The sequence below is a fragment of the Paroedura picta genome, chromosome 2 (genome assembly GCF_049243985.1).
Source record: "Paroedura picta isolate Pp20150507F chromosome 2, Ppicta_v3.0, whole genome shotgun sequence".
In the NCBI taxonomy this organism is placed as follows: Eukaryota; Metazoa; Chordata; class Lepidosauria; order Squamata; family Gekkonidae; genus Paroedura; species Paroedura picta.
The window spans coordinates 165744485-165766673 of record NC_135370.1 but is presented as its reverse complement, the minus strand read 5'-3'; the positions used below and the strand labels follow the sequence as shown (position 1 = coordinate 165766673).

Genomic DNA, 22189 nt, shown 5'->3' with positions numbered 1-22189 from the left:
GGGTTGTTTTGACAAAATCCTGCAGCTTGCCACCCCAAGCATGTGCAGCAACCCACCCCCCAAGTCTAATCTCATGTATGACCTAAACATCAATATTTTGCCCCTTAGCTATCGCAATCTGCATTCCTTCCAGAGGAGAAGCATCTGCCATGCACCCAAAAATAGCAAAATTATACTTTTTCCCCATTTTCCTGACAGTACAGCAGGTTTTTATATTTAGAACTCTACACAGTTACTTGCAGCTTCAAGCTCCAAACAGTGATCAGGAAAAAAAAAACAAAATCCCAGAAAGGCATAAGCAGCTCTTAAACATCTGTAGCTATTGTTTACCTGCAGCTCATCCCTGACACACCCACTTTCCAAATACCACAGAAGGGCTAAGGTTTTTAAACGACAAGGAACAGCAGCCCCCCTTGAATCGTGAAAAACCTTCTTGCAACCGCCTGACATTACACAGCAAAATCCGTGCAAAAAGAGCAAGAGAGAGAAGCATGCCGGTATCTGAAGCATGGAGCCTACCTGAATTCTTCAAAGGCATACATGGCCTAGGAGATAAGACAGAGAGACCTTCAAGTCTGCAAAAATACGCTTCCTAAGGCGCAGGAGAAACATTTAGTTGGTCGAAACCACAGGCATCAACGGGCACCAGTAGATTCTGGGAGGGGGGAGGAAAGGGTCTGCAGATTACTGGCCAGCAGCCCTGCAGCTCTCAGCCAGCTGCTGACAAGTAGCAGCCTCACAGGGAAAGGCGATAGAATACCATGTGATCACTCCAGCAAGTCTGATTAATGCAGCAGACTCCGAAAATACAGACTGATATCTTCATCCTGCCAGCCAAATCAGGGCCATACGTACAAGAATCTCACACACACACACACACAGAGCAGGTAACATCACTGATTCGTGATTCAGAGGGGTGGGGGTGACTTTAAAAAGTGAACACGAAATTTGCTCACAAAACAGGATGATGCTGGTGTTTCAACAGAATAAATTCAGGACTTCTTTGTGGTTGTACTTGTTGGTACTGAGTAACAGCAGCTTTTGGGGAGGCTCTTTCCATTCCAGAGGGTGGGAGGTGGAATTGGTACAACCTTATATATAAATACTGACAATTAAAAAACAAAACAAAACCTCTGGATACATTTACTAGGGTCTTGAAAATCCAAACCACAATCTATCTTAAATTAAGCTAATTTGGCTGACATGCCCTGATTCATTACTGCTGTTTGGAAACCCCCAATTCATATAGTGTAGAATGACGGTCAAAAACCACACATTCCCCAAAAAAACTATGAATACCTGATGTCCCAGAACACTGCCCTTACTACAAACAAGTCCAATCACATAAATCTGCATCCCCGTTTTTGGTCACAGCGGCCAATTATTACTGAAAATTCTAGTATATGTCAGTCAATCGCCTTTTATTGGCATCAAGGCACTTAATGGTTAACGTGGGGTGGAATCAAACTGGAGTAAATCAGACCATGTGAAAGGAATGAGGCCGACAACGTATCCTCCATATCAAAGGAGCAGGGAGTGAAATCAAGCCGAGGAAAGTTGAAGATGTCGGGGATTGAACCATGAGACTGGAGATGCTTGGGCTGCCTAGCAACAGCCCAAGGAGCCCTGCGGAACATTCTAGGTCAGAAGACACCATGGGGTCATGGGAACAAATGGGAAGCTCCACAAAACCTGAACATGCCATCTTTCTTTGCAAGGATCATTACTGAAGCCGTGAAGAGATCAAATAGAACAGAAAAGGTAAGTGGGCTGGTAAAAGGAAACTACGTTTAATAATATTTCTTTTCTTTTTTTTAAAGAATAGTCAATTTATTATATAATTTAGGTACAGGAACATGGTGAGCAAGATGCATTCTACAAGCAACGTTCCTACACCAGCTGATCCCCCCAAATCCAGAGGGTTTTAAAGGATGCTTGGCCGTTTAGAGAAACAACGGCTCATAGTCAACCATAAAAATATTCAGAGACCACCTGCTCCTCAGGTTGAACCTGGCAGTTGATTGAGATTAACTACAGGGGGCTTAACATGCACTCCACCATGGATGGTGGGAACCATAGAGAGAGAGATGTCTCTTTGCTAGTATCAGGACTAGGACAATGCCTGCCGTTTATTTCCCAACCTGGAGCTGGCAACCTTAGGTTATGATGCTGGTTTTATGACAGCTGGAAAAATTGTCATTAGTGGGAGAGAATTTTGCTGGTTTAAATCTATCTGGTGGAGTGGTTAGGAGTGCGGACTTCTAATCTGGCAAGCCGGGTTCGATTCTGCACTCCCCCACATGCAGCCAGCTAGGTGACCTTGGGCTCGCCACTGCACTAATAAAACTGTTCTGACCGAGCAGTGATATCAAGGCTCTCTCAGCCTCACCTCCCTCACAGGGTATCTGTGGTAGGGAGAGGAAAGGGAAGTTGATTGTAAGCCCCTTTGAGACTCCTTTGAGTAGAGAAAAGTGGCATATAAGACCCAAGTCGTCTTCTTCTTCTATTATATCCCATTCTTCCTCTGCAAGGGGACTCCGGTGGCTCATCGGCAGAGCATCTGCTTTATATGCAGAAGGTCCCAGGTACAATTCCTAGAACATCCAGATGAACGGTGATGTGTAACACCTCTGCCTGTGACATTGGTCAGCCACTACTGATAAGAATAGACAATACTGACCTTGGTAGACCAATATAAAACAGCTTCACACATTCAGTCAGTTTACAGCAGGCAGTACCTGTTTATTATATTCATTTTAACATTGGATATGCCAAGAGGAAGAGTATAATATTCTAATAAATAGATGTTTACTTGAATTTCAATTAGTGACAGAATTAGTAAGGCAGCAACTGATAGCCTTTCTGCGACAACCAGTTACTGTCACCTAATATTCTCTTAATCCAACCCTCCACCCCAATTTGGCACCCATTAGGGCTTTCATGGGCGCCTACCAAGCTTTGCAAAAGTGGGAGAATTTTAAGGCAGGGCTTGTTATTGGCTTGTTATTCTTTCAAATTAAATTATTTTCTTCTGGAGGAGTAGTAAAGCACCTGGGCTTTCCTTAGTCTGCTTCAGGATTTCCTTCTTCTCGGGAGCTATGAGAAGGAAGACATTACAAGGGGATTTTGCTTTCTCCTGAGGCAGCCATTTTGAGACGATGCTCAGCACCCCTCCTCAGAATTCCAAAGGTGACCACCGTCACAGAAAGGCTCTGGAGCCCTGTCTTAAATTGTTCTGCAGGTATGTTCACACTCTGCCTTTGAACCAGGTTCATTTCTTTATGGTTCCAAAGCAAGACTGGAGTTTTATGAAGAAGAAAATTGTTTTTAAAAAGCATATATGTGGCTTTTTTCCCATTTCAAAGGATACTTGGTTTTTCGGGGAAATGATTCCTGTTCGGGTTCAGAAATGAATTTTCAGATCATATGGGGAACTAAAAAAGAACTATGGAAAGTATGTTGCTTTGGTGTAGGCAGTGTGGAACTGGCCTGTAAACCAGAGAGAAAAGCAACTGGTTTGCATCAAGAGCGTGTAGATTTTCATTCATTATGCTTATAGTTCAGCATTATTTAAGTCAAGAATTTCATGCCCTAGAGCTAGAGATGAATGATTAGGTGTTCCCAACTTCTGCTCACATGCAATGACTAATTCTAAACCATTACAAAAGATGCATACATGGACAAAGATGTTGGAAGGGAAAAATCTACCGGCATGTTTCTAGAAATTCAACTGAAGCTCTACTTTTATTCTGTGTACTAGCGAGATAGCCCTCTGCAGCCCTAAATGCAGCGGGCTCTAGCAGGAGCAAGGTTGGGGGGAGGAGGCAATCCTGTAGAGGGGCTGAGCGGCCTCCTGCCCCCACGCGACTTCTCTCCCTCGATGGCGGCAGGGCGAGCACGCGTCGCCCGTGGGGGTGGTGGGACAGGGCTGGCTGCTGCTGGTGGCGCCTCATCCCTGAAGGCGTGGTGGCCACCGCTGCAACCGCGTCCCACCCCCATAGCTGGTTCTTCTCAGGGGCGTGCGCTGCCCCCTATGGATTGCCGCCGCCCCAGATACCTCTCAGTGCCATGGGCCACGACCGGTTCCTCCATGCCGCTGCTGGTGTGTCCTCTCTGGGCCCTGTGGTGCATCTGCCTCCTCGATGGCACCGGAGCCACCTCCTCCTCACTGGTCTCGGTAGCGACAGCCCCTGCAGGTTGTCACCACCGCCACTGCCACCATCCTGGTGCAGACTTCTAATCTGGCAAGCTGGGTTTGATTCTGCACTCCTCCACGTGCAGCGAGCTGGGTGACCTTGGCTCGCCACAGTACTGATAAAAGCAGTTCTGACCGAGCAAGAATATCAGGGCTCACCTACCTTACAGGGTGTCCGTTGAGGGGAGAGGGAAGGGAAGGCGATTGTAAGCCGCTTTCAAGCTCTTTTAGGTAAAGAAAAGCAGCATATAAGAACCAACTCTTCTAGATTACCTGGAAGTCCCTTCCAACTATGATTCTATACAGATTAAAATTAGCATGACAATAGTTCTTCAAAGAGTTTTTAGAGTCATAGGAAGCAAAGCTAAGTACATTTACTCAGAAGTAAGACCCACATTATTCAATGGAGATTACTCCCAAGAAAACGTCATTTAGATTGCAGCCATAGTCTGAGGAGACAGCCATGGATTCTTAACCCAAATACTTCTATTCATTCAAATACTTATATTGACTCATCTGCAGGCTCTTGAACATTACAAGCTGCGTGGCCCCTCTTTACAGAATGAGGTCCATGATGTGAAAAACTCCAGTTAAAGTTTTCATTTTGAATTCTGAACCCTGGATCAACAGCAGCCTGCATGAAATTACAACCATTGTCCCCAACCTACCAGAGATTAACACTTTCTTGGTGTTAATTATCATTAAAAAGACCCACGAGAATGAACAGAGAATGTAATACTACATGAATAGAAATCAGCAATGTAATTTCTTAGCAGAATATGACCTTTGGGTTTAATCAATGCATATGATGAAAACCCAAAATATTATTGTCCAGCTGCTACTGTTCTTTGAAGGGAATGATGAATGTAGGAATAATCGAGTAATTTTCCCCCAGGAAGCTTCAAACTAAAATCAGGCAGACTCCTCAGTTAATAAGGTGGTTTTGGTCACTGTGCCTCAGGGTTGCCTCATGAAACGAAACAGACCACAGGTCCTGATAGAGCCCCAGCACATACCTGCCCCTTTTACAAGGGGATTTTCAACAACTACTCCTTCCCCAAACTGCAGGGCAGGCCTCTGTAGAGCGAGTTGCAGAAATCCAGTCTAGAGGTGACCGTCGCATGGATCACTGTGGCCTGGTGTTCCGGGGCCAAGTAGGGCACTAAGTAGTCTGGCTTGGCGAAGGTGGTAAAATGTCAGCCGTGCTACCTTTGTGACCTGGGCTTCCATTGTGAGGGAATCATCCAGGATGACACCCAGGATCCTGGCAGAGTGAGCCACTGAAAGCTGCACACCATCCAGGATGGGCAGGCTCGCATGGTCCCTTCCTACCCAGCCCCAGGACCTCCGTCCCTGTGGGACTCCACGAGTAACTTGTTGGCGGTTTGATGTTCTCTCTCCTATTGCTACCCTCTGTCCGTGACCCCAGAGGAAACAAACCTCTTCTCATAAACAGAACAGTATTCAAGGAGAATTCACAGGGACTCATGGGAATTGTAGTCGGACATCTGAACAAACACAGTTTGGCCACCCCTAGTCTAGACCCCTTCCAGAACTGACTTAAGGAAGAGGATTGCTCTAAGATGGCAACCTTGTGGGAGGAGGGGGCAGTTGAAGCATGTCCCTTGTCACCTGTATTCTGAGCTAAACCAGGCCCCAGCTATGTTCCTATTCATTTATTTATTTGATTGTTATAACTGCCCCTCTTGGCGTAGCCATCTCAGAAGAAGAAGAAGAAGAAGAAGAAGAAGAAGAAGAAGAAGAAGAAGAAGAAGAAGAAGAAGAAGAAGAAGAAGAAGAAGAAGAAGAAGAAGAAGAAGAAGAAGAAGAAGAAGAAGAAGAAGAAGAAGAAGAAGAAGAAGAAGAAGAAGAAGAAGAAGAAGAAGAAGAAGAAGAAGAAGAGTTGGTACTTATATGCCGCTTCCCTACTCGAAGGAGGCTCAAAGCGGCTTACAGTCGCCTTCCCATTCCTCTCCCCACAACAGACACCCTGTGGGGTGGGTGAGGCTGAGAGAGCCCTGATATCACTGCTCGGTCAGAACAGTTTTATCAGTGCCGTGGCGAGCCCAAGGTCACCCAGATGGTTGCATGTGGGGGAGTGCAGAATCGAACCCGGCATGCCAGATTAGAAGTCCGCACTCCTAACCACTACACCAAACTGGCTCTCAGGGCAGTTTACAACAATTCAATTGTAGCCATTAAAACAATTTAATAACCTTCAAAACAATTCAAAATAATCCTACTCACAGCAGCTGCCAATCTTTGCTGGTCAGTCAGTTCCGTTGTCTACTCAGTCCAGGGTGGGAAAATTGCAGGGGAGGGCCCTAATAATGGTGTTCTGTTAACTCACTCTTAACTCAGTGGTGGGAGAGCATTTCTGCAGCATGGCTAGCAATACACTGGCTTAGCTTGTTGCCTGGGAGGCACAAGGAAGCACAATTGCTTCAGGTGAGAAAAACACTTTCAACCATTCCCTTACTGTCTAGAAGGGACAGTAGTAAGAAGAGGGATGAAAGTCATTTATGGAGCTGGAATGCTGCTCACCGTTCTCTGAATACAAGCCCATAGGATCCTATTTTCATAGCTATGAAAAGGGAGCCTATGCCTGAGAAGCAGTTTATGAATCCTTTAGATCAGGGGTAGTCAAACTGCGGCCCTCCAGATGTCCATGGACTACAATTCCCAGGAGCCCCCTGCCAGCATTTGCTGGCAGGGGGCTCCTGGGAATTGTAGTCCATGGACATCTGGAGGGCCGCAGTTTGACTACCCCTGCTTTAGATAGATTAAGGGGCGATATGCCCTCCTGGGGGTGTGTGTAAGTATTCAGGGGGCCAGTGAGGGATTTGGGGGCAGTAGGGGGCAGCAGTCTGACTCTTCCTGTTGTAGTTGTGTTTTCCTAGTGAGAGATGTTCCAAGGTGGCTTGCCATGGCCTTCCTCTGGGTAGTAGGATCCTGGACTTCCTTGGTGGTCTCCCATCCAACTCTAAGCCAACCCTGCTTAGCTTCCTGAAGTAAACGACAGCTTCAGAAGGTGGACTGGATAGGATCATGGTTCTGGTGAGCTCCTTCCCCTCCTCAGGCTCTGTCCTTCCCAGGCTCCACCCCAGATCTTCTTAACAGGGTTAGAAGCCCTTCCCCAACAATCTCCATCTTCGGGAGGCTGGAAAAGTGTAGGCAACAGAGTAGGCTTTGAATCTGCAGTAGACCTAGCACCAGGAAAGACGTGTGTGTTCGTATTGGGTGTGATTTTGGACCCCTCCTTGTGGATGGAGGCCCAAATCACAAAGACAACGCACCTGGCATTTTTCCATCTATGCCAGGTGAGGTAGCTTGCACACTATCTCTCAGAGCATGACCTAGCCAGAGTGATCCATGAGATGGTTGCCTCTAGACTAGACTTCTGCAACTCGCTCTGCACAGGGCTGCCCCTGCGACTGCTCCGGAAACTCCAATTGGGTCAAAATGCATCTGCATGAGTTCTAACATGGACTCAGTGGAAAGCACATATAACACCAGTGCTTGCTCAGCTGCAAAGCCCTAAATGGTCTGGAGCCAGCGTAGTTGCAGGACTGCCTTTTCCCTTACAATCCCCCATGAGCGTTACGATCCTCAGATCACAATTTGCTCAGGGTTCCCAGCCCAAATGAGGTGAAACTGGCCTCAGCCAGGACCAGGACCTTGTTGGCCCTGGTCCCAGCCTGGAGGAATGAGCTCCCGAGAGAGATTGGGGCCTTAAGGGACCTCAATCAGTCCTGCAGGGCCTGTAAGACAGAACTGCTCCACCAGGCTTATGTTCAAGGCCTATAATAACACCCACCGAACAGCTGGCCTCACCGCTAGGAGAAGGAGGAGAAATCAGAAGATCAGTTCCCTTCTAGAGCAGGGGTAGTCAACCTGTGGTCCTCCAGATGTCCATGGACTACAATTCCCATGAGCCCCTGCCAGCGTTTGCTGACAGGGGGGCTCATGGGAATTGTAGTCCATGAACATCTGGAGGACCACAGGTGGACTACCCCTGTTCTAGAGCAGTGGTCCCCAACCTTTCTGAGGCTGGGGACCGGCAGGGCGTCGGGCCGCGCCAGCACATTGTGCTTGTGTGAATGCGCCATGCGCCTGCGCAAAGCGCAGGCGCGGCCCACACGGGTGCGGCCCGGCCCTGATTCCCTCTCCCCGCCCTCCCGCAGTAAGAAGTTTCCCGGGCTGCAAGCTTGCGGCTGGGAAGTTTTTTACTGCGGGGGGGGCGGAGAGAGGGAGCCGCAGCCCGGCGCCATGGCCTTCACAGCCCGCAGATTGGGGACCACTGTTCTAGAGGACTCCCCTGTGTGAGTATTTTAGAGGGGTTGACTGTGCATGTTGATTGTTTTAAGGTTTTAAAGCATATGCTGATTTTACTGATGTTATCCACCCTGAGCACTTGGAAACATCAGCAATGACAACCGAATAAAGGGCAGGAGCAGTCTCTGGCTATTCTTGGGAGCAGAGCAGAGAACTAATAAGTAGGGTTGTGCGATTCTGCCACCAAAGCTGGAGTTCGTCCTGCACAGCCAGCGCTGCGGGGGGGGGAGGCGTGGGCACCGCCGCATTGACAGGCGCACATGCGCCGGCACGAAGCTCCACGCCAGCGCATGTGCGCCTGTCAGCATGCCGATGGCCACGCCTCCCCACCCCACCCCCCCCCGGTGCTGGCTGCGTGAGAAGCAAAAGGCTGCTTTGGCGGCCGAATCACACAACCCTAGGCAGCTTTGAGAAACTCTATTCAATGTGGCCATGGTTTTACAGCTCAAAGTTAATATCTACGTCTGTGCCTCAAAAGGGACACATACACCTCCCTCATTCAATAAAGTTCGCCTCTGTTTATTAAGGAGGACTTAATCAAATGAATCAGACTTAAAAAGCTCAAGATTATTTAAATATGATTTAAATAATTCAATAGCCAAGTATCGATCAGTAGCCTTGATTTTATCCCAGGACTTTTTGTTTACGCACCAGCTAGTATCAAAAGCATTTGATGAAATAGCCGTGGGGATTTACAATTAAACAGACTGTGAAACTCAGGAATGCCATAAATATATTATTTTTTTTCCCCTGCGCAACGGCAGCTTGAATTTTTAACATTTGCATCGTTTTACTATTTTGGCAAGTTAGCAAACGGCTTGTGTGTTTGTTTTACTACAGTAGATAATTTCTGCTTATCACTTGTGATATGAGGCTATGAAGCTGCAGGAGACAAGGAGAGGGGAAAGGGGATTCCCCTCCCTCCATGGGGTTTCACTGGTGCCTTCCTTATCATTATCAAAACCTATAAATGGAGGTTTTTAAGGGAGGAAACACCACACAGTTCTTTAAAAGCATCTTAAGTGAACAAAACCTGGTCTTATAAAATTATCTCATTGCAAATTATTTCATTTTCCAGTGGCCCCAAATGTCCAGTTCTTTCTTAGATAAAACTGGTGAAAAGCCACCAAGAACCCCCATGATTTCTTTGGGCCCCCACAGCTTCATTTATAGGCTGTGCTTAAAGCTTTGGTTGCAGGACATTCTTTACTTTGGGAAAGACATTATTGAGTGTTGGAAAATGAGCTGTCCATGGATGGGGACTCAGAGTGCAAACTTCCCCTCCGGTGCTTAAAAGGGCCTGAAAGAGCCCACCACCCTAAGGCTGAAAGAACAGTGCGGGATAAATGGGGGCACCAACCTCCCAGTGGGCTGTGAGGATCTCCCAGAGATCAGTTCTCCCAGCGGCTTTGCAATGTAGACTACGGCATTATTTCCTGCTGAGGTCCCTTCGCTTCCCCAGCCACACCCCCAAATCTCCAGGAATTTCCCAATCCAGAGATGGCAACCCATCTCGTTTTCCATTTTGCTCCTTACCTAATGGCTTCCCAACCTCCCTCATTCCCCCCTCCCTACCTCCAAGCAAGCAAGCAAGCATACACACAAACACACACACACACACACAGAGACTCACTGCCCTCCTCCCTCCCATTTCCCCATTTACCTAATGGCTTCCCAACCTCCCTCCAAGCAAACAAGCATACACACACTCACACCCTTCCCCCGTCCTGCTTACCTGCTGCCTCAATCACCACGGGTTGCATGCGCGCGGGTATATGCGCATGTGTACACAAGTAGAAATGTGCACTCACTCCCTTCCCCCTCCTTCTTACCTGCTCCTCCACCACTGCCTTGGCACCCGCAGGTCGCGCAGCAGTTGGCTAGGCCCAAGGGGACAGAGCAGCTGCTGTGAACGTCTTGGGGGGTGGGGCAGCTGCTGCCTTGGCCCCCGTGGGTCACGGAAAGGCTGCCTCAGCCCCCAAGGCTGGTGCATTTGCTGCCTCAGCCTCAGGGGTTGGGCAGCCGCTGCTTCGGCCTCATGAGCAGTGCAGCTGCTGCTTCGGCCTCGGGACAGTGACTGCCTCGGTCCCTGCGGGTCGCATAGTGGCTGCCCAGGCCCCAGGGGCCTGCGCGACTGCTAGCTGGACCCTCCATCTTCTGCCGCACTTTGTGGGCGGGACAATGGACGTCGCATCCGTCTACATATCCGTTTTACGAGGCGCGCCAGAAGATGTGTCCCACATCAATTAATTCACTCCCACCCATTCAGGAAACCCTTCCAGGGCCATCACAAAACCCAGGCTGAGAAAGCCTGCTGTAGGAAATGTTAGTTTCAGAGTTCAGATTCCATGGAATTGTACCTCTGCAGAGCTACATCCTCCTACCACCCCCTCTCTACCCCTGGTAATGCACCAAGCCTCCAGGAATTTCAGAACTGATCGAAGATAATCGCAATAAAGAGCCCAGCTGCTTCTTGCTCTCCCTCTGGCCACTGGAAACTGGACCAAAGTCAGAAATATACCTTTTGCTCCACAAACCTGAGAACATCTGCAGTAATATGTCACGATCCTTTAAAAAAAAAACCCTGGAAGTCTGGAAAGCTTAGACATTTTCTCCCTGGAGCAGGACTGTTCCAGGGAGATTTTTCCCCCTCCCTTGGCTTTTGCTTCTATCTAGAGAACACGCTAACCTTGAGCAACGAAAGAGGCAGTGTGAGTGGGGGGGGGGGAGGGGAAACAATAAAGGAAATATATGCACCTTATTTCAATAGGGTATCTGGGATGGGGCATGTTTTGCATTAACTAATTTCCAAGTACACTGGAACACACGAAGCTGCCTTATCCTGAACCAGACCATCAATCCATCAAAGTCTGTCCTGTCTACTCAGACTGGCAGTTGGCTCTCCAGGGTCTCAGGATGAGGTCTTCTGTATGCCTTCCTACCTGTCCCTTTTAACTGGAGACCTTTTGCATGCCAAGCAGAGGCTCTACTGCTAAGCCAGTGGTTCTCAACCTGGGGGTCGGGATCCCTTTGGGGGTCGAATGACCCTTTCACAGGGGTTGCGGCAGGGCAAGCAGCTTGGCTGGGGAGGCGCCATCCACACAACAGCCTTGCAGGGTAGATCGAGATAGAGCGTTCGTCTGTCTGGAGCAGTGGAAAAGAGCAAGATCAGCGTGGCGGGACAAGAGGCAGAACTGAACTGAGAAACCCAGCAAAAAAATCCCAATTTATATCCAATCATGAACCATGGATCTTCACGCCATTGGTCAGTTTCGGTTTAATTTCTGCGAAAGAACCCTTGCATAATTTTACGGTTGGGGGTCACCACGACATGAGGAACTGTATTAAAGGGTCGCGGCATTAGGAAGGTTGAGAACTACTGGGCTAAGCAATGATTTGCGTTGTGCCTGTCTGCTGTTTCCTAGTACACACTGGTTTTATTTCTGCATTGTTCTCCGTTAAAATATTGATATGCTCTGTAAGCCACCTTGAGCTAATTGCAAAGGCATGGAAGAAATAATCTGAATACATAAAACAAGCCCAGGTTTGGATGCCTACCTGCCTGTATTTTTAATGCAATACATTATTTAAGATTTTACTAGGGAAAAGGTACAAATGTGACTTACAAAAATCACAGGCAATAATGTATTATTCATCACTAAACCAGGAGTAGAAATATAAAGGTGTGGTTTTCTTTGTTCCTTAATGCCTCGCTAGTGGGTTAAATTAATGTGGCAATTAAGTGTAATATTAACCATTAAGAACTTAGGGGCATTCCAAAACATACTCATAGAATCATAGAGTTGGAAGGGGCCATACAAGCCATCTAGTACAACCCCCTGCTCAACGCAGGATCAGCCCAAAGCATCCTAAATACTCAGAAGTTACCATCTTTGTTTTAGAGTAGAGTAGAGTAGCAGTCAACTTGCTTAATCAAATTCAAGAAAATGACAATCAATGAACTCCTGGAGTTTTGGACTCTGAAAGGACCATAGGCCCAGTTCATAAAAAGAGCTTCATGATTATGGTAACAGCCTCTTGTCTCCTTCCTTGAACCAGCTTGGCATAGTGGTTAAGATTGGCATCTCCTAATCTGGGGAGCCGGATTTGATTCCCCTCTCCTCCATATGCACCCAGCGTGACCTTGAGCTCATCACATCACAATCCTGATAATGCTGTTCTCACAGAACAGTAATGTCAGTAATATAGCTAGTATAAGGTGACCAGATTGTCCCACTTTTGGAGGGACATCTGGGGGTACCTGGCAAATTATACTATGTTCTATGAAACTTTTTGTTGGTCTATAGCAGTGGTCCCCAACCTTTTTCCGGCTGGGACCGGCGGGGCAACTGCCCCGCCCGCGCAGCGCGCATGCGCGGCCAGGACACGCATTGCGCACATGCGCTATGCGTGGCCGAAATCGCGCATGTGCGGCACTTTCGTGCATGTGTGCATGCGCGAAAGTGCCGCGCATGCGTGATTTCGGCTGTGCATCGCGCATGCGTGACACGGCCCTGATTCCCTCTCCCCCCCTCCCGCAGTAAGAAGCTTCCCGGGCCACAAGCTTGCGGCCCGGGGAAGTTATTTACTGTGGGGGGGGTGAGGAGAGAGAACTGCGGCCCGGCGCCCTGGCCTTCACGGCCCGGCACTGGGCCGCGGACCGCAGGTTGGGGATCACTGGTCTATAGAACCCCCCCGGTCAATGGTGTCCCGCTTTACCAATGTTAAAATCTGGTCACCTTAAACTTTAGTCAAGTATCTGTAATTTGTTCAGCTGATTTAGGAATACACTAATATTGAAATATAATGACTAATGCACGAAATTTAAACATACCCTGGTGATCTGCCATTTTGAACTCTCTAGCTTTAAATAGGCTGTGTGTATGAGGTCTTTTGAAATATATATTGCTTTCCATTCGCTCTCCTGAAACCAGAACACCATCTAACAATATATACCCCACATTAAAAATAAATTACAGGTGAAAGAAATACAATGGAATCATTCATTGCTCAATCTTGATTATCCAAACTTACTGCAGTAAGACTAGAGGGAAATTGGAAAAGCTTTCCTTTATGAGTTCTTCCAAACAATTCCAGGGAAAAAAATAAAGCTGAAATACTGTTCCATAGTCCTGTCCCTCTCTCATTTACATGGATCTGCCAAGCACACAAGGGGAAGTCTGGGGTATTCCCATTTTCATTTTGCAAATTCCTAGGTCTTGCATTTGTTACTTAAATCTCCAAACACTACTTGGGTGATGGTCTGGTGAAATCCATGGACCTATGGATGGACTGTGTTCAAATTTCCAGTCATTAAGAGATTAGTTTTGACAGTCTTTCTCAACATTTTTACCATTCAGAGACCCCTGAAACATTCTTCAGACTTCGAGAAACCCCAGATGTGGCACAAATGTGCAGAACATGGCTGGGAAACATCTGTGTACGTGCCACCTGGGTCCCCTCCCCACCCCCCCCAGGCCCATAATTGGCTACATATGGTCCTATCACCCAATAAATGTTTAACACTTTTAAAATATATATATATATATATATAAATTAATTAACTCCCACCCATTCAGGAATCCCTTCCAGGGTTTCGTGAAAGCCAGGTTTTGAGGGTCCCTCATACTTCATTGTCCCTCCTTCACACACCAATTGTTTTCTGATACACAGACTTATGGACATATACTAAGGGCCAAGCCTGTTGCATTCAGGAATACAACGGGCTAGATTGGGGTGGAGGGTAGAGTGGAAGGATTGGCAGTCTTCAAGCAAAGGTTGGATACACACTTTTCTTGGATGCTTTAGGATGCTTTGGGCTGATCCTGCTTTGAGCAGGGGGTTGGATTAGATGGCCTGTCTGGCCCCTTCCAACTCTATGATTCTATGATTCTGAGGACGGCCTCTCCCTCCCCAAAGGACCTCGAAATGCTGCAGGCAGCTGTTATGGAACACACCAGCAGGGGGCAGCTCTCTCGTGGCAAGAATCTGCAGCCTCCAGTCCTTAGAGGGAAGTGGAAGGAGGAGGGGATGGTCAGGAGAGGGGGATGGAAGGCGATTGGCTGGCTGCTGGACAGACAGGCAAGCCGGTTGGAGGAGGAGGTACTCAGGGGTGAGACAGCCGCCCTGAGTGGGTGTTAAGCGCTGAGCGGCACTTAAGCCATGAGACATGCCCCTCCTCCAAGGCCTTACCAGAAATATTAAGTAGTACAAATAAGGTTTCATCATTTCACAACAGTGACCCCCGGGATTTCAAGGCATGTGAGAAACAGAGGTGGTGTGCCTTCCTCTGCAGCATCTTCCTTGGTGTTCTCCTGTCCAAGTACCAGTTTTGCTTAGCTTCCAAGATGAGGCTATCTCATGCCATCTTCCCTATCTTCTCTTACGGCTCCATTTAGCTTGCTCTTCCTCAGGGAACTCAGAGCAGCACATGTAGTTCTCCCCACCATAGAATCTTCAGAACAAGCCTGTGAGATAAATTAGTTTCAAGGCTGAGGGAGGATTTGAACTTGACTCCTCAGTTCTCGTTCAAACCATACCAGATCTATAGCTTTTCTTAGAATCATAGAATCATAAAGTTGGAAGGGGCCATACAGGCCATCTAGTCCAACCCCCTGCTCAACGCAGGATCAGCCCAAAGCATCCTAAAGCACCCAAGAAAAGTGTGTATCCAACATTTGCTTGAAGACTGCCAGTGAGGGGGAGCTCACCACCTCCTTAGGCAGCCTATTCCACTGCTGAACTACTCTGACTGTGAAAATTTTGTTCCTGATATCTAGCCCATATCGTTGTAGTTTAAACCCATTACTGCGTGTCCTTTCCTCTGCAGCCAATGGGAACAGCATCCTGCCCTCCTCCAAGTGACAACCTTTCAAATACTTAAAGAGTATTCCCCCGGTTCTGCAAGCTTCCCTCCTATCATCACCATGGTATTTGACAAAACATTGAAAATTATGAAAACAGGGAGTCAGTATGTTAATATCTATTGACTTATTTACTTACAATCCGTACCTATCAAGCACTGTCCACAAAAGCCTTGTATGGCATTGTTGTTGTTATTTGCGAAGTCGTGTCCGACCCATCGCGACCCCATGGACAATGATCCTCCAGGCCTTCCTGTCTTCTACCATTCCCCGGAGTCCATTTAAGTTTGCACCGACTGCTTCAGTGACTCCATCCAGCCGCCTCATTCTCTGTTGTCCCCTTCTTCTTTTGCCCTCGATCGCTCCCAGCATTAGGTTCTTCTCCAGGGAGTCCTTCCTTCTCATGAGGTGGCCTAAGTATTTGAGTTTCTCATGTGGCATAAAGATACATAAATCCATGGTACATTGTATGCATGAACCCCAACCAAATTGACCTTGGCAATCCACTCTATTCCACATTCTAGTTCTATCCGTGCCTTTTCTGGAGTAGAATTTGCTGGGGCTTAATACCTTCATGTTTTAGGAGGGTCTCCCAAGTTCTGAGAAGGGAATTGGTGGAAACTCATGGGTTCTTATATACCAAAACTAGCACTTTCTGAATTCCCCCCACCCTGCCACCTCTACCCTAAGTAGAGTTTTACATCAAAAAAGTAAAGGAAGCATTGCAGACTGGTATTGTGGTTACTGTAAGTACCTGCAATGGGTGGTTTCAGGACTAATTTCCAGACAGGCACACGTAATTACGCACACGTAATAACTTAATAAGACAAATACAGACATGCCCGGCAGCCTGTCTGATGCTCAACAAACCTTCCCATTTTGGGCATTTCCAAGAAGGCAGCCAAAACAGAGTTACACGGCCCACAGTTGGCAGCCTTCAACTTGAAGGCCCCAAGACATCCAAGCCTGATTAAAAACAAACCAAGCAACGCATTGCATGAGAGTGGGGCCTAACAGTGGGGTAGGAAGGCCTAGTGCTAATCCTAAACTCACCTTTTCTGTGTGACTAAAGGAAATAAATCAGTGATTCCTTCTAACTTTCATGCTTCTCGTGACAAGAAACTAGGTAGGGTCTCATTTCTTTTTCCAGATTAATCCTGTTCCTACTTGGATTCGTCACTCCAGGGCATAAGCAGAAAAGAGTCTTAGGAAACTATATTATCCACTAGCCAGAACTTTAGACAACTTTAGAAGAAGTTTTTCCCTCTCTGCTCTGGAAGCCAAAATATTCCCCGGTGACGACAGCCAAGTCTGGAACAACTTTCCATGTAAGGAAGTATTTTTTTAAACAACTCATCTCGAAAGCACTACAAATTGTCATCACCTCATGGAAAAATCTCACTGTTTAGAAATATCTGATCTTCTGATTTTTTTTTTTTTAATTTAGGAGCACGAGAGGAGAAAAGTCAAGAAGCTTAGTTCAAGCTTGTCCCCAAAGAGGAGAGAACCCTGCAAGGTAAACCACTAGATTGCTATTCAAACTTCAAAAACGAACCAGAGTTTTGTGGAGAGTGGTTTATTCACATACTTTGCCCCTTTTCTTCTTTGTGCACAGCAGTGAGAATTAAAGAAAGTGCTCGTTTAAGAAGTCTTCAGCCTAATCTTAAGAAATCTTCAGCCTAATTGTGACATCCAAATTCAGCCACTTCAACAAATTGGAGTTTGTGTCTTGACCACAAAACAAGGTTCTAAAACAGGATAACTCTTCTCTGCTCAGAAATCCCCCAGTCAGATCACTTTTCCATCCGTTGGGCTCCAATCTTTAAAAAGGTCTCCAATATATTCCATCAATAAGTTCCACTCATTTACTCACTACTTAACACTTCCACAGCCAGCATGGTGTAGTGGTTAAGAGCGGTGGACTCCTAACTCCCCACACCTACTTCTACTCCTTATGAAGCCTGCTGGGGAATCTTCGCCCAGCCACAGTACCCCCAAAACTCTCTCAGCCCCACATACCTCACAAGGTGCCTGTTGAGGGGAGAGGAAGGGAAAAGTGATTGTTAGCCACTTTTAGACCCCTTACGGTAGTGAAAAGTGGGTTATAAAAACCTACCCTTATTCACATGAAACGGAAAGGAGGTCTTAGAAGGGAAGGATTTAGGCTTATTTCAGTCTGGATTAGACCTGGCCTTGGGACAGAAACAGCCTTGGGTGCCATGACTGAAAACATTTACTGAGAAGGAGCTACAATTCTACTGATTCTCCTGAACCTTTTGGTAGCTAAGGGACAGCCACGCATCCCCCTAGCATTTATGCTACGGGGCCCCACCGGATTCAATCTGAAGCCCCAATGAAATTTAACATGTACAAAAGACTGATGGGACAGGTCACCCAGGAATTTACAGTGAGATACCATCAATATGCAGATTATATGTCTATTTTGTTATTAACAGCTAAACCAGTTGGGTCTGTAGGTCCTGAATACCTGCCTGGAGAAGGCAATACGATGGATGAGGGCCAATAAATTGGAGCTGAATCCAGATAAGACAGTCCTGTTGTCAATGGAGAAGCTACTTGAGGACTAAGGAGTCAATCTGTCTTGGGAGGACTGTTGTTCCCCTGAAGAAGCTAGTTCATAGCTTAGAGGTGCTACCAGATCTTGGCCTTTGGTTGGAAGCTCAGGTCTCCTCCATGGCATAAAGTGCGTTTTATCAGATCCAGCTGGTTCACCAGCTACAGCTGTTCCTCAAAAAGCTTGATCTGGTCATAGTGATTTGCACTTGGATCACATGCAAGTTAGATTGTTAGAATGGGCTCATCATTGGATTACCCTTAAAAATGGTTCAGAAACTTCAGTTAGCCCTTAATAAAGCAGCAGGCTACTACCAGAGGCTGGTTACAGGGATTGCATCACTCCTCTGCTGAAAGATCTATCAATAACATTTTAAAATGTGGAATTTTAAAAAACAAATTGGAAATTTTCACAGCAAGTATCGAGGGGGGGGGGAGAGGGAAAGGTTACATGTTTGGACCAGAGATTCTCCACCGCTAGAGTAATTCTGCTTTGAATTATATAACCATTTCTAATTATTTCCAGTTCAAGTATGCCCTACTAAGAACCAACGCCCATGAAGGAGGGGGAAAGGGATGTAATCAGTACCTGAAATTCAGATTACTAACAGATATTTCAACCGTGCTCTTTAAAATGAGAGAGAAGCGTTTTCAAGTTTTGAGGGAAAACTGTGGGGGCGGGAAGAGAAAGCAATGTTAATACCAAACTTCTAAAGACTATGAAATCTGTGATCCCTCACTGGAAAGTGCTAGTTACCAATCTCTCCAGCAACCATTTTTGACCCCCTTTTATTCTGGGAAGAGGAAAGGAAAGGAGGAAGGAGAGGAGGAGAGCTTGTTTTTGTTGCTGTTGTTGTTTTTTGTTCCCTGCCCTTTTATTACCCAAAGGAGTCTCAAGGCAGCTTGCAATTGTCTTCCCTTCCTCTCTCCACAACAGCCACCCTGTGAGGTAGGTGGGGCTGAGAGAACACTGACTGATCCATGGTCATCCAGGTGGCTTCTTGAAGAGGGTTAGGTGAAATGGCTCCCTCTTCCATAACCAAAACTCTGCTAATGGGAGAGGAAGATGGGGGGGGGAATTTGCCCACCTCCCCCCACCAAAAAAAGAAGACTTCCAGGTGGTTGTAGAAAGTGCCACCAAGCTACAACAGACTTCTGACCACCTCATAGGATTTGTAAGGAAAGAGAAGGTCGGCCATTGCCTGCCTCTGCCTTGCAACCCTGAGTTTCTCTGGTGGCTTCCCATCCATGTACTAACCAGAGCTAATCCTCCTTAGCATCTGAGATTTAATGAGCCTGGGCCAGCCAGGTCAAGACTTTTGGACCACACTAATGTTACTCTGCACAGGTCCCACAGCCTGAGGAATAAACATTCCTGGGGTAAGAAATAGCTGTTTGGGAGAAGAAGAAAATAAGGAAGATTCGGGGTCCTTGTGTGGATCTCAGAGAGACCTTGCACTGGCTCCAACGCATAATTCCGTATCATTCAGCAATTCACCACCATTGATCCTAATTCAAAAGTTGGTTTCTACTCAACTATACTGATACTGAGTGATTCATTTATAATATTTACGACCTGTCTCACCCGGGAAACAAACAGGCCTACTAATTTCGGCTCCAAGGAGCTGAAAACCAAGCTTCACCTCTTGCAAGCTCATCACCACATTTTTCATATTTATTTTATTGCTCTGTATCTTTTTTTTCTGTCTCCTTCTGCAGATGTTCTTGAATAAATAAACTCAAAGGCAAGCGCAGGAGCCTTCTAGACAAATGCATTATGTCACATTTAGGGCATCAGTAAGTAAATTCAGTAGATGACATATGTAGAGCTGGTGCCAATTCAATCATTTCTTTCCTCTTCCTGCAAGGAACTCAAGTTTAACCTAGATTTCCAATCTCACTTCATTCAAATTAGGTGGGATTTTTAATTAAAAAAAAAATTGCCACCAGAACGTGTTTCAGATCAGAGGAGAAGGGGGAAAGCACTAGTTAAGGTTATATGTCTACGTTCTTCGCACAGTTCAAACATTTTTGTTCCTTTCCTTGTTCCCCCTTAATAGTTCACATGAACACACGAAGCTGTCTTATCCTGGTAGCAACTCTCCAGAATTTCCAGCAGAGGCCTTTCACATCCTTTTTAATGAGACATATGGGCGATTGAACCTGGGACCTTCTCAATGCTCTACCACTGAGCCATGGCCCAATCCTATCTGACAGTGGACAGTATTGTAGACAGGGCAGAATCATAGAATCATAGAGTTGAAAGGGGCCATACAGGCCATCTAGTCCAACCCCCTGCTCAACGCAGGATCAGCCCTAAGCTGTTACATGTTGCTCTGGAACTGTTTCTCACTTATCCAAATGACAGAGGAAGAAGGCTTGATTGTTGTAGGTTCTAGACTGTGTTGCAGTTTTAGTACCTGATGTTTCAGCAGTAACTGTGGTTGGCAACTTCAGAGGCAGGACACAGCAAGATGGGTATATCTCTGTGCCAAAGTGTGGAGTCTGTGAACAGCCGCTGGGCATCTTATTTCCTTCTTGGCGAGGGGGGGGGGTATAATGCAAGGACTTTCTAATGAACTCCAGCCAGCCATTTCCCAATCACTTGCTAGCAAACTCTACCGCAGGATTTCTCAGTCAGGGTTTCATGAAATCCTGGGGTTTCTTGACAGCCCTGGAAGGGTTTCCTGAATGGGTGGGAGTTAATTAATTTTTATATACATATACACACACACATATCTGGAACAGCTTCGCTGTATAATAAAAAGCTAAGGCCTAGGTGGGGGGAATGGACAGGGCCAGTCTGATCTTTGGACACTGCATGCAAGTTATTCTAAATGAGACCTATAACGAGGGCTAGGCCAAATCGAACCTCCGATAATCCGATTGGCCTTACCACACCTATCCACTGGGCCCTAACTAGGTTATACCATCAATGGAGGAGAATGAAAGAGTAAGCCCTTTCAAGGCACCTACTTAATGTGTGGAAGACAACATGAGGAAAAGATAGGAATGCATAAAGATCCTTCTCTTCCACTAAAGTATTGATCTCGATAAGAAAGAAGCATTTTGCAAACTACAGAACCTGGTATCTACATGGACATCGTGGCTCATTCTGCACACACTGGATAATGCAATTTAATACGCTTTTGTAGCTGGATTTTCCTGTGCAGAACAGGAAAATCTACTTCTAATGTGCATTGAAAGTGCATTATCTCGTGTATGCGGAATGGGCCCTATTTAAAGTAACAGCACAGACTGGCTACTCATTGAGATATCACCGTAATAGTCACAAAAAGAGTGACTGATTAAAGAAAGGCAAAACCTGAACTAGCTTTTCCCTGTTTCGCATAGTCATAGAATCATAGAGTTGGAAGGGGCCATACAGACCATCTAGTCCAACCCCCTGCTCAACGCAGGATCAGCCCAAAGCATCCTAAAGCATCCAAGAAAAGTGTGTATCCGACCTTTGCTTGAAGACTGCCAGTGAGGGGGAGCTCACCACCTCCTTAGGCAGCATATTCCACTGCTGAACTAGTCGAGCAAATGGTCCTGGTTTGCTGAGTTTGTCTTTAATTTGCAAACAGACAACCAGTCAAAATTGAGTGTCTTTATTAATTCTCTGGAGCAAATGTGATGCAGCATATGTTGCAGAAAAGAAAGTAAAACCCAAGCACTCTTTCTTGTGAGGTCAATGAGACAAGCTACATTAGAATGTGAGAACTGTTTTCTTTCAGGTTAGACAATTTACTAGAAACCACTGGGTTCTTAACAATATGAAAAGGTACACCGCTTCAGGGCATATTTAGCTATTATGGCAGGCAGTCTCTGGAGAAAGGTCCTCCATGAATTGATGGAATTATTATTTCTGAAGGTAATCTAAGCTAGTAGCCAACACCATATCTTGCCCAATGAATTCCATCTCTTTAATATCCTCTTTCAATATTCAATAATATCCTGGTTCAATTATCAAAATGCACCCATACTACTTAGGTGATAATATATTTGGGGCCATTCCGCACGAGTTTAATGTAGCAGAAGGCTTTTATATTGTAAACGCTACTAATTTGCAGTTCCACAAGACGTCGCACACAATCTGCAACACTCCTGCAACAGTTCCGCAAAAAGCGATTCATTGTAGGGCTTCTAGGGAAATCGGGAAAAGTAGATTCACCCTCCGAAAAGCACTACACTCTTGCGAACAATCTGCAACACTAGCTAA

The 22189-nt window shown here is 46.4% G+C and overlaps 1 protein-coding gene and 1 long non-coding RNA gene across 9 annotated transcripts in view; one reads left to right on the top strand and one right to left on the bottom strand.

Annotated features, from left to right (window-relative positions):
• The window catches only part of EVL (Enah/Vasp-like), a 188655-nt gene that overhangs the window by 152470 nt on the left and 13996 nt on the right, over nt 1-22189 (bottom strand). Inside the window, exon 1 of one of the 8 annotated variants that reach the window (XM_077323669.1) lies at nt 5212-5233. The exons of 6 other annotated variants lie outside the window; for them this stretch is intronic. Coding sequence is in view for 1 of the 2 variants with exons in the window: in XM_077323664.1 (XP_077179779.1) it covers nt 520-542 (23 nt within the window). In the remaining variant the exon portion in view is untranslated. Of the gene's footprint in view, nt 1-519; nt 676-5211; nt 5234-22189 lie in introns of those variants that run through there. One more of the 8 variants, XM_077323664.1, reaches the window with a different exon arrangement.
• Nucleotides 1439-17024, top strand: LOC143830745 (uncharacterized). The gene is made up of 3 exons (XR_013228589.1): nt 1439-1761; nt 16544-16721; nt 16841-17024. It is a non-coding gene; the product is annotated as an uncharacterized LOC143830745 (long non-coding RNA).